Here is a 12,580-nt window from a genome sequence, read left to right as displayed (position 1 = left end):
GGTCGTTTTTTCGGAATGTGAACATAGCCCGACCAGAATGCGCGTAAGGTTACCGTCGCACCTGCGTTAGATAGAAAACCTCATGCTAATTTTATCATCATCTGTGAGCATTGCACTCCAGAATCAGCACGCCTGGCTAAAAGACGAACTGCAGACACTTTTTCATACATGTGGAAGATGTTTTTTTATTTCCAGTAGTGCAAGGCGAAAATTGAATAGGTTTGTCTACGATGGGTAACAGTCACACGCTGCACAATTCGGGTTTATTGTTGAGAAAGCCATATTCAATTCTCTCTTCCCTTTCTTTTTGTCATTTTAAAATCTTACCATACTTTTACTTAGTTAGGATTGAACTCTGCATTACAACACGTTGCTAAGAGCTTTACTTGAGCTTCTGCGTTATGCCGGGCTATAGCACGGGCTTTTTTCCTTGTCGCAAGTGAAGGTGCACTAGTGCAGTTATTTGCACATCCACTTTTTCGGCACTCATTTGACAGTGTTGAACACCGCAAAGACCGGTGAGAATAGAGACCTGCAAGGGGCCGATTTATTTCCGTGCTTAAAATACTTCTTTCTTTTCTTTTTGCGAAGTAATTGCTAGTTGGACGAATTTTGCACTGCGCATAAGTGACGACGGGTATTACCCGCAGAGCATAGATAGGAGTGCATACGTTGTAGGATCTATAAACGTCGTCGAAATACAGTTTCCTCTCTATAGTCCGTGTTACAAGCCGTTTGCAGCACTGCGGAAGGTTAGGGAGACCTGAGATAATCAGCATGGAATGCTCTTCGTGATTTAATTCCTACGATCGTGTCGACCACGCTGTAAGAATGTGGCAGGAACATGATCATGTGCGCATCATCCGGTGTGGGGCAGGTCGCTTTTCCGGGCTGCAGCTTATAAAGCGAAGTATTGCAAGGCAAACTGTGATTTCCTCAGTATTAACGCTAAAACGTTAGAATATGTACTGCGGTTTAGAAGTTCACGTTCTTCATATAAAGGCTCTGTTGTATTTTCAATGCTGAAATAATTGGGCGTGATATATTTCGGCTAACGCAACCACAATGTGAGCATAAGACGTTTTTCTTTTACTCCTGGGATGATGTTTTGCATTCCTGCCGACAACTTAAGCTAAGCATCGAAAGAGCATGCTTTCGCTGACGAGCACCCTACTTGGACAGTCACCGTCACGTCTGACACCTTCGTTTTCTTTCCGACTTGCAGCACGTAGTACAATGTGTCATCGTGGCCGTGAAGACGATCGGCAACATCATGTTGGTGACGTTCCTGCTCAACTTCATGTTCGCCGTCATCGGCGTCCAGCTCTTTAAGGTAATAGCTTCCACAGTCCCGGCAAGCACCTCCACCAGTTCCAACTCCTAACAACACGTTGTTACGCTTACGGCTGCGAACGGTGGTAATAAAACTGGTTGGTTGCCTTTTGATACTAGGGTATGCCTTTTTGCGAAAACTCAGAAATTTACTTGTTCAACAGCATCTTCAGTTAACGTGCAATTCCTGCAGCTCTATTTTTGTTTGCGGGTACCAGGCGAGCGAATTGCTGGCGATTAAAAAAAGTTTGCCAACTTGCCCAGCAATCGCCTGTTTATTGAAAGGATTTCGGATCTTTTGGGGCGAGTTTTCTTTTCCATGTGGTGGCAGCGCATGGCAGGAAAGACCTCGTGCACGCAGCATTGCGCCTGCCTGCTCATTCCTCTTATATCCTATAGATCAGATAGAGGAGCTCGCGCATTTTTCTGTGAGCATGCAATTTTGTAGCGAAGCTGTACTATAGTCTAGTCAGTGGCGCATTTCGGGTGAGTGTTGCTTGTTGCTACTGCGCATGCGCCGTAACCACGGCAACTAGTTGCTTCGAGCCACAGAATAAAGGAAAAAGAAGACGGTCAAATGGAGCAAGAATATTCGGAATATACCGAAAAGACGCGCCGAATTGTGGATCACACCATATGTTTTCCAGCCAATGCATCGACGACGGGAACGTTCGATTCGGACTAAACGAACAATCCGTTTGGTAGATTTCACTGCGCATATCTAGGCTTACCCAGTTGAGCCGCCATCAGTTCTTGCGAGACATCCTTATTATACTTCAGTGCTTCCTAAATAAAATCAGTCGCGGACTTTGACTTCCATTGTACTTCTTTTTTTTTTTTTTTTGCTTTTGCTTCCTACCTGGCTGGCTTCAGTGAGTTGCATAGTGTAGGGCAGTATTTAAACGAAAAGCCTTCATCAGTTCGGGAATAAAATGGCGGATATTATAAAACAGGAACATGGCTTTTGGCAAGCTTTAAATTTCTGATTACGCTGACAAAGCTTTGCTAAGGTGCCAAAGCCCTCTAGTACTAGTAGTGTTCAAAGATTAAGTGTCTGCTGTAGAAGTCAAAGTATGGAAGCCTTGGCAATTATGTCGCTCCTGCGCAGTTTTTTTCCCAATATTTTGCAAATATCCATGTGATTATACCTCCCTCCCTTACCCCTCCCCTCTTTCCACATTGTGCTTGTCTACACACTTAATCTGGTTCCACACAGGGGTCAAAAAGTTAGTTAAAAGTGGAACTCCCATTTATATAAGTGGAATTTCCACTTGTAACTGGAACTTTCTATTGCATATGTGGAACCAGATTAAGAGTATCTATTTCGATACCTTCCTGCCCAAAGCATCACAAAATGTTCTTTGCAGCGGTCTTACCAACAAGGCAGTCACCGAATTCAGTGCTTAAAAAAAATAAGCATTTTTCTCAACATGGTGGAAGTAGTATTCTAATGCCTTTTCTCTTTTTCCAGGGAAAGTTCTTCAGATGTACCGACCGGTCTAAGCTGACACAGGCAGAATGCCGGTGGGTATTTCTAGCATAAGTTCTCTCATGTTTTCTCATTAGTCATTAGTTGTGCAGCAATCAGGTCGCAAGGTTTTCGGTAGACGTAATTAAATGTTGCAGGCATTAGCTGTCACTAGCACTGCATTGGAGCCCGAAGAAATATGCAACCCTTAGGCCAAGGATAGAAACGGTCAACGTGACAGCTTTGAATGCTCCACTGCAGAGCAAATCCTCCATTGGCCTTGTCAGCTCTGCGAGCGAAAACTTGCCATCATTGCTTCTGGCTGAGAGGTGTCGTGGCCGAACACTGTTGCGTGCAGACGTGCACAGCGGAGAGCTAAGTGGAGGAGGAGGAAGAGGAGAAAACATTTATTGATACTTAAATGATTTGGGAAGGAGGTGCGTCTGGTTATAGTGCTGGTTGGCAAGACCCTATTCCCGGACGTCATTGGCCACCGCTGCTGCCCGAGCTCTCTGGAACAGGGCACGCTGGGCCTCCAAGTTCGAACTGGACAGGGCCACCTCTCATATGGCAGTCATTCTCATACATTCCACTACATCTACAGGAAGAAAAGCTAAACTTTGTGGCAAATCTTAAAGTGCACAGCAAAGAGCTAGGCGGCATGACAGTTAGAATATTTTTTTTTTTTTCATTTCAGTTACACTATACTGACGACTGTATTTGTTTGAGAAAAACTATACAGCTTCATTTTGCATTTATTCTGTATTACCTGCCGCGATGGTGGCTCAGTGGGTTTGCGTCGGGTGTTCAGCGTCTCAGTACCGGGGTTGGAACTCGGACACGGTGCTTTCACTTCGATACAAGAGACACGCAAAAGACGCCAGTGTGCTGTACAATGTCAAATCAGTTAAGAAACTCTAGGTGCATAAAATACTTCACAGCCTTCAACTATGCTGTCCTTCTAGCGTGAGTCGCTTCGGGATGTTAAACCCACGTTCGCTACCAAACCATACCATACCATGTGTTCTACAGTACCAACCGTACCCTATGATACCTTACCGTACCGTATCACACCGTACCGTACGATACCATTCTTCAGCTATTGTGTTGGGGCAGTCTTGTTGAGGTGGTCGCATAGAAGACGCGAATTCGGATTTGGTTCATTTAGATGTCTTTATTTTTGTTAATTCATGAATGATTCCCATTCACGCATTGAACAAGCTTCTGACGCGGCATGGTGACTTGTCCGAAAGTGTCGCTAGCCTAGGTTGTTCACAGAAACGACTACGTTAGCGTTATCAGCTCCAACTCAATGTAACAACAGTCGCCAAAATGCCGGGCACTCTTTTACGCAGGGGAAAGTACATCGTATACTCCGAAGGCGACATTACGCGACCGTCCGAGGAGAGCCGGGTGTGGGAACAGAACAACTTTCATTTTGACGACGTCCTCAAAGCCATGCTGACCCTCTTCACCGTATCTACCTTCGAAGGATGGCCCGAGTGAGTATTCCTCAGCTGCTCATTAAGGACTGCCATGTTTACGCCATGAAAGGTGTCCCATAAGCAAAAACTCGCATTTCACTAGAGTGACGAGGCATTTCTCTACTATTTAGACGCGGCGCCTTAAGGAACCGGTAGAACCCGCCGTCGATGTTGCATTCATCATTAAAAACGAAGATGGCGCCTATACCTATGACAGGTGGCTAGCATGTGACAGGACAGTACAACTATTACGCGGTAGGTTGTCCGACGTCATGTGACCAAAATATGTCGCGATTGAAATGGCTAAAAAAGGCTATCACTGTAAGAACCTTTGTGGTCTTCCTGCAGGTCAACAAAATTTCTCGAACGACCTTTTTGCAGCACTTCACAAAGTGCATGACATGCTTTTTATTATGAAACCCATCTATTCTTCAGAATAGCGAACAAGGTCGAGCAAGCTTTTGAGGAGCAGGACAAGCGCACTATGCTCTTAACCTATTTCGTGTGAAGCCAGCATGCAGAAGAAGCGGAAGCGGCGGCTGGCGCTATACCTCGATATCGCTGGTCGTTTAAGTGCACTGCACTTGGCCGATGACTGCGGACCGTCTCTATATCCAGGAGAGTAGAAGACACCGAACACTTCGCAAAATATCGTTGACCATATTGTCTATCTGTTGGGCAATGTATGCTCCGACTGTTCGATTTGAGACAAGAACCAAAACTAAGGCCAACGAATAAACGTTCTCTCTCTCTCTTTGGTGCAAACCGGATACCTATGCAAGATACATCCAGGACAAAGAATGCGAGACAGGCTGGGTTCAAGAACACAATGCAAATGCGTATAGTGTAACCTTTTGAGATCCCGTGAAAGCCCCCGTTGCACAAGGAAGACCATTGCCTTGATGCGGGCAACGCTGCACAAGCTGGCCCATAGCCAACCTGCAGGGAAAGTTCTATTGATGCACAAAAGCACTTCATGTTGTATCTGACCAGTAAAAAATGTGTCCCATGGTATGGACTGTCTGAGTTGGAGCTTAATCATAGGGATACTTGTGTACAAGTCGCCCGGATGATCTGCAGGCACACATCATGAAGGTGCTCTGTGTTTGCGAAGTGTAGATAACTTGAGTTGACAAATTGCGGGCGCCGCTTCGAAGCGGATGTTTACTCGCCTATTTTGTTGCTAATATGATTGCTGTAAGCCCAAAACGAGTCTTCACAAATATCTCATATATTCTCGTTTGTATGTTACTAGGCTTTAATTTGTAGATGGCACTGAACAGCATACCGAGACAGTGCAACGAGTTTTTGGCTTCAATGACATTAATGCCAAGTGCAGTCGAAGTGTGTAGAGATGGTCATTTATGATCTTCGAACTCATCTTTCCGGGTGCTTTTTCAGCCTTCTGTATGTGGCCATCGATTCGAACCAGGAAGATCATGGCCCGCTGTACAACTACCGGCCCTTGGTGGCAGTGTTCTTCATCGTATACATCATCATCATCGCATTCTTTATGGTGAACATCTTCGTCGGCTTCGTGATTGTCACGTTTCAGAATGAGGGCGAGCAAGAGTACAAGAACTGCGAGCTCGACAAGAACCAGGTGAGCGTACAGTGCTTCGGGGCTGATCAGAAGAGCACTGTTGATTCTGCGTCGCATAGCGTATACCGTAGTTTCCTCACTATGGCTTTCTTAATTAGCTCAATTGTTGGAGTGTTGAAGAGTGCAATGTCCGCACCCATTACATAATCCACTCAGGAAGGGATAACAATCATAATCGTTTACGGGCTTATCGTCTGTAGCATGTGTGTGCAGTAAAGGGAAAAGGTGGGCCAGTTGTACCGGATTCATGATGTAAACAGTGCGAAGAACGAGGACGACAGGGAGAAGTACAACACAGGTCGCACACGTCTTCTAGCCTACGTTTTCTTGTTGTGCTTGCCTTACGCCGAAAGTTTCGGGTGTCGCAAAATCGCGTCATATAGCCGACCGCTGATTGGTCGGCGGATTATACGAAGTCGCGAATCCGCGAGGCATGGCCGTGTTTGTAGATGCGCTGATCACTTAGCATATCAGACAGGGGGGGGGGGGGGGGGGGCAAGCTCTGTGGCTGTTTGTGTTTCTGTGCAGATGTGTTAAAGAGATCCCCGTTTCAGTGAATCAATCAATCAAAATATCTTATTTATTCAGCAAAGAGCAACAATTTTCAAAGAGAGGTAGGAGGGAGAGGAAAAACTTACACAAGAGCAGCTGCTAGCTCCTATCACCCCGGCAATAGAGACAGGGCGACTTTGGTTGAAATTTTTTATTCTAAATTACACTGCAGAAAATATAAACAAGCCTATAAAATAAAAAAGAAAGCAGCGCGAACTTTAAACTAGCGCTTTTTACAAGTACAACTGCGGCATACCTGTTTTTCACAGTGACATTTTCTAGATTCTCTGCTTTGCGAAGTCGTTTATTTTTATTTTTATTTATTTACTTGAGAATCCTGCAGACCATGCATATACTGGTCTAGGCAGGAGGGGAATCTGTGACAAAAATATGAATACACATAAGAAAGCATATCTCTGTAAAGCAATTACATACAAGTCAAAAATTGATAATGAGTACGATCTGAGCAACACACGAATTGATGCTCCAATTATTCGACAATGTCGTTAGCTGCGAAAATGTGCACAGGCAAGGATTTCCACTCACTGGTAGTTCTAGGGGAAAAAATGTGTTAGGTGCCATATTGTGTCCATGTGAAAGAAATTCTTCATGGCAGCGGGTGGCGAAGGAGGTAAAAGTATTCTTGTTCGCGAAGATTAGCAAGTGATAGGAATGACTAGCTTCCGCAAAGGCGCCTTTCACCGAAAATGCGGGTTAGCGAAAAAGCATGAGCTGCAAGCAGTAGCTGGCAGATGACATCGCCAAACACTATTTGGACGTAGAGATTCCTGATATTACTTTTGGCAGGAGCTGCCAACTCGGGTCTCTCCTTTCATATTGGAGGGCGATATCACAACCAGCCTGCCAGTGGCGTTGCACTCTTGCTACTTCTAGACAACACAGGTACATTCATACGGCTTGGTTACAGTCGAGCTTTATATGTGGGCTGGTATCCTACGCTATCGCATGATACCCTTAAAGGTGGAGCTTATGTGTCCCGCATAATGTTGTTTTATTTTTTGTTGGAATGATCATAATGAATTTAGCAAATAATGCTGCCTGGGACAAACACTGGCAAAACAAAGAGAAGTCGCTCGGTTCAGTCCAAAACCCACTAAGTGAAGAAAAAAAACAGGAAAAAGCAAACCGCACTTGCGGTGCAACAAGGACGGAAACTTGTACCAGCAACGTTGATTTTATGCAGTCACATTGCACTCTTAGAATGATTTAAGCATCCCCATGCGTTTTCTTTCTTTCGTTTTCTGACCGCGGACGTTGAGCTGAAGGCAAAAGGTGGAAAATGAACGATTTTTCATTGATAACGTTTCGTTTATCGGCGCTTAAAGGAAAAAAAAACAACGCGTAGACGTGCATGCAAACGTCTCCAGAGTTCCCAATGAACTTGCATTTAGTACAGTTAGAGTCGAAAGGCTTATATCCTTGTATGGGTGCGCAGTTGTATTGGTTTAACATTTTTTTACGCCATAGTGTGGCTTGTCTGGTCGAAAAGGCACCGTTGTCGCCATAACTGACACTGACAACTCTATCTACAGAGATAGCGTTCGTTTGCATTTGGAACCACCAGGAGCCAGTCTCGAAATTTACGGTACTGCAGCCAATATTTCCTTCAATTCGGCATATTCTGCTCATGATTGACAGGTCCCAGTTTTCAGAACCGCATGCCCGGCAGTACCAGACTCAACGATTGCATTAAAAATGCTTCATAAATCAATTCAAGGTGTGGTTTAGGCTTGTTCGAATATTCGCCACTTTGACATCACAGCAACGTCGCGCACTCTCTGCGGCGTTATTTTGCAGAAATAAATTGAATTTTCAAAAAGTTACACTCTTCTTGATTAAAGTGGTAGGACCACCCAAACAAACACGCACAAAAAGCCAGCAGGAGAGCAAGCAATAAAAATCCTGCCTCCCGCAAAACGACTTTTCCCCTTGTAAACGTTATAAAACCCGCTAATTCTAGCGGGAAAACCGCCAACATAGCAACACTGGTCGGCGTTTGTGGGATTTTGCTAGCTTGGCTTCTTGCTTCGAGTGGCTTGGTCCGACTTCGTTTGGGACTTCCATATACAGATTTCTGTGCAGAGCGAGTCAACAGCTTTTTGTGAAAGATGTTTTGCACTTAACTTTTCCTTTAGAGAAAGCTTAGCATCTTCACAGAGTGCTCTTCAATACCAGCTAGGGAACGTAGTAGATATATAATTTTTGATAGTGTAAGCTTAGCAGAACGTCTTGAGCCATTTCCATGTAGAGACAATTTGTACGAGTGGGTAATATAACTACATATATCCTAAATATCCTACAGGTAGTGCACCTTAAAATCAGAAAATGGTTGCACGATACCATAGGCCATGCGCATAGGTCATTCTGCCATGTCGATTTTGCAATTCGCATGTATGGGGACATTATTGTGGCATCGAGTATGATATTTTCTGCATGCATGAAAACAGCGTGCGACCATTGGTGTTTCGCGTTGGAAAATTGGTGAATTGGCTGTGTTGCCGTCTCGGGTTTTGGGCAGGGTAATTCTTTTGAACCGAAATGCCGAGCGACGCGTTAACTCTTGTGCGGCAGTGACATCGACCTCTCTTTTCGCAGCGGAATTGTATCGAGTTCGCGCTGAAGGCGAAGCCCGTGCGGCGCTACATCCCCAAGGCCCGATTCCAGTACAAGATGTGGTGGTTCGTCACGTCTCAGTATTTCGAGTACGCCCTCTTCGTGCTCATAATGACCAACACTCTCACCCTTGCCATGAAGGTGAGTGCCCCTCATGCGTCTTCTTGCGTCGCGACCCTTTTATGTTGGTTCCAAATACGCGTTAAAATGTTCCAGTTAGGAGTGAAAGTTCCACTTATATAAGTGGAAGTTCCACTTATAACTGGAACTCTTTTGACACGTGTGTGGAATCAGATTAAGAGCTTAGAGAGTATGGCACACAGGTGAGCCTATCGAAATGTGTAGCGTAGTTGTATTCCTTAAAAAAACGGGGAGTATATCAATGATTGTTGAAAGGGTTTTAAGTGCTCCTTAGATGTCTTCATTCGAATTGCCTAGGGTATTTTACTTATCACTAAGTAAGTATGCCAATGGGATTACAGGCGGTAACGCGTTCTAGGTTTTCACTAGGAATGTAAATAAAAATGTCTTCTCTACTGCATTTCTTATTTCTGTGGCAAGATATCAGTTTAGTGGATATTTATAGGAATCCCCCAAGTTGGAGTAGATTTGTAATAATGGAGTAATTAGTTACTAAGATTCATCCAAGCGCAGCCATATGGCTACAAAGGAAAGCTATACAGCTTTCTCAGAAACTTCGTAGTGAATCAAAAATTCGTCCGGATCCGAGGGTCGAACCCCGTCCTGATTAGCTCGGTTGCCAGAGCGATTGCCTCAGAAGGGCGGTGGTCATGGGTTTGATCCCCGGATCAGGACAGTCTTCTATGAGAAAGCTGTATAGCTTTCCTTTGTAGCCGTACGGCTGCGCTTGGTGGATGTCAGTAAGTAATTACTCCGTTATTAGATAACAGTTTGTGTGTCAGTGATCATGCTTTCTACCTGCCACTTATTGATTTATGACTCAATGATTGCAGCGTCTGTCTCATAAACATACATGTTGTAAACTATAGGGTTCTTTCTGGTATATATATGCAATAGCACTATAGTGTTACAAAGATATTACGGAAGTGATAAGCCCTCATACGGCAGCTGAGTGGTTTGTTAGGGCGTTTGGCTACTAAGCCGAACGACCCAGGTTCAATACCGACCACGGCGGGCGCGTTTCGATGGAGGCGAGGAGAAAGGCACTCGTGTACTGTGAAATATGTGTTCACGATAATGATCCACAACTACTCAAACTTTTTCTGGAAACCTTCAGTGCAGGTATTCACAGCCTGAGTTGCTATGGTACGCTAAACCCTAAACCTAATATTATCGTTAATTTGCATCGCTCCTCTGGCAAAATTGAAGGCAGCTGTTGCTTAAAGTCAATTTCACAATGTCAAAAATGTGTTTTTATTTCTTTCTTTTTCTAGTTCCACGGCCAACCCGAATCCTACACGTACGCCCTGGATGTTATGAACATGATTTTCACCGCCGTTTTTGCCCTCGAATTCGTGCTGAAAATTGTGGCCTTCAGGTTCAAGGTAAGACCTAGTTAGTGAGGGTGCGCGACTCGCTTTGTGCTGCACCTTCCACAGCACTGCCTGAGGAGCGCCACATATAGCCGATTTTTTCAACGAACCTATCATTCGAGACTACTATGGTGTACTGGATAGGAACACCACCGGCACAAGTATCTTGCCTTGCAGAATATTGCAGCCATAATGGAGCAGTTAAATAATCACTTCGGCGAATTAGACATGTTGATACATGTCTAAGGAAAAGGCAGCAATGCAAAATGAGAGGATGATGAATGAAGGTGGGACAAGAATGAGTGCTGAACTTCCAATAACTTTAATTATAAACCTTATGTACCTGTTGTCGAAGAGGTATTTGCAAACAGGCAACATCTTTATTTGACAGATGCAAGGGTAGACATGAAGATGTGTACAAATGCGCATTGAGGCAAATATAAGTTTAGCCTTCTGAATTATTTTTCAGTTGTTTAGACAACTCAATGATGGTGCAAAATAGCACCTTCCCGATCTTGACTGGAATGGCCTAAATTTGCGACTAGTAGCGAAAATTCTTTTAAAATTTTCCTTTGATTGCATAGAGTAGTTGTATTCTCATACTCGAACAGTGGGTCACGTGTTTGAGAATAAGTGTTAGGAAGCTGCTAAACTGTCTCTTATGAACAAATTAACAGACAAAACGTCGCCTAAGATTGCAATCTAAATGCTTGTAAACTGTGCCCTAATCTCTAAAAGAGCAATTGAGACTGCCTTAGTAGCCTAATGGGATGCATTCTTAAAATCAAATGTCAGAAAATTACTAGCCTGTAATGGAAGGGAATGCGTATGAATTGACTGTTACCGTGCAGTTACACAACATGTGAAGAAATTGCGTTCAGAAACTCTTTCCCGTAATTTCTCCAAAAATTTCAAGTTATGTTGAAGGATTTCAAGTTATGTTGAAGTATTTCCTCGCAGAACACTGTTTGGCCTGCAAGGCCTGTTCATTCAATTTAAAGATTTACTCTCATTAAGAACATAAACATAGTATGACATGACAACTTTTGTAAACGGAAGGTCTCTACATGAGGTTGCAAAAAAACCATATGCCCAACATTAGCGCAGTGTTGGAAATGTCTGGACTACCTTCATAGGACCAGTACATTGTCAACACACTCCAATAATGAGACAATGGCTTTCTGCCCTCTGGGTCGATTGGCGATAGCTGGCGTCAGCACGGCCTCCTTTTTCTTCCCCAATGAATAGCCTATTTGCGCGTGCTTAAATGCGCTATTAACCTTTCCTTTATGTGACTATGCACCAACTAGTCCAGTAATCAGTTTTAGTTGGAAGTTCAGTGCTCGTCATTGTCTCCTCTTCTTCCGTCACCTTCATTTTCTTTTTAATGCGTTTATTCCGCTGTTTTATGCCATCCGTATAATGCACATATTTCGCCTCTTTCATCCAGCGCCAAGAAGACAAAATAACAGCTTTGGAGCCTTGCACTTCGCGAGCACATAACGCGCATAGTGATGTCAAAATGCGGCAATTTCACAGCACGTCACATTGGAAGACATAAAGGAAATGAGCTTGCAATAGCTTCCAAACCAGTCAAACACTAGCGAACTTCACAGCGATGTACAAACCATGAGCATGGTATACATTCACTTTGAGCAAAAACTGTAATTGTAGCTTACGTCACAATCAAGTTCCTGTACTCTCTCTACGAGGATTATAGAGGCGAACTACACAGCACCTTTTATTTCTGCAGGAGTCAAAATTTGCGCCGAATTCTGGCACCATAGCAGAGTTAGATCTCTTACTTACATTTCCTCATTAGTTCTTAATTTAAATAGTTTTTTGGCGCCGCAGTATTACTGGCAGCCGCATTGTTCATGTGTAGGCTAGGTCAGACGGTTCAAGCCACATTGTCCGCTTTTCAGCTGGTAGACCGGCACATAAAATGCCACTGAAGCTAGTAAAGTTCTCAGATGTGAGAACGGCAGTTTTC

At 44.0% G+C, this 12,580-nt stretch overlaps 1 protein-coding gene across 7 annotated transcripts in view; it reads left to right on the top strand.

Moving 5' to 3' along the window:
- The window catches only part of LOC146178643 (muscle calcium channel subunit alpha-1-like), a 240,850-nt gene that overhangs the window by 167,262 nt on the left and 61,008 nt on the right, over window positions 1-12,580 (top strand). For all 7 annotated transcript variants that reach the window (XM_084578446.1, XM_084578444.1, XM_084578443.1 and 4 more), the window contains exons 25-30: window positions 1,226-1,333; window positions 2,804-2,856; window positions 4,156-4,302; window positions 5,686-5,887; window positions 9,056-9,214; window positions 10,489-10,599. In XM_084578446.1, the coding sequence (XP_084434572.1) occupies window positions 1,226-1,333; window positions 2,804-2,856; window positions 4,156-4,302; window positions 5,686-5,887; window positions 9,056-9,214; window positions 10,489-10,599 (780 nt within the window). The remainder of the gene's footprint in view (window positions 1-1,225; window positions 1,334-2,803; window positions 2,857-4,155; window positions 4,303-5,685; window positions 5,888-9,055; window positions 9,215-10,488; window positions 10,600-12,580) is intronic.

This window comes from Amblyomma maculatum, chromosome 9 (genome assembly GCF_055883805.1).
Source record: "Amblyomma maculatum isolate TAMU_Amacu chromosome 9, ASM5588380v1, whole genome shotgun sequence".
Taxonomy (NCBI): domain Eukaryota; kingdom Metazoa; phylum Arthropoda; class Arachnida; order Ixodida; family Ixodidae; genus Amblyomma; species Amblyomma maculatum.
Note: the sequence above shows the minus strand (reverse complement) of the source record. Positions and strands in the feature narration are given on the sequence as shown.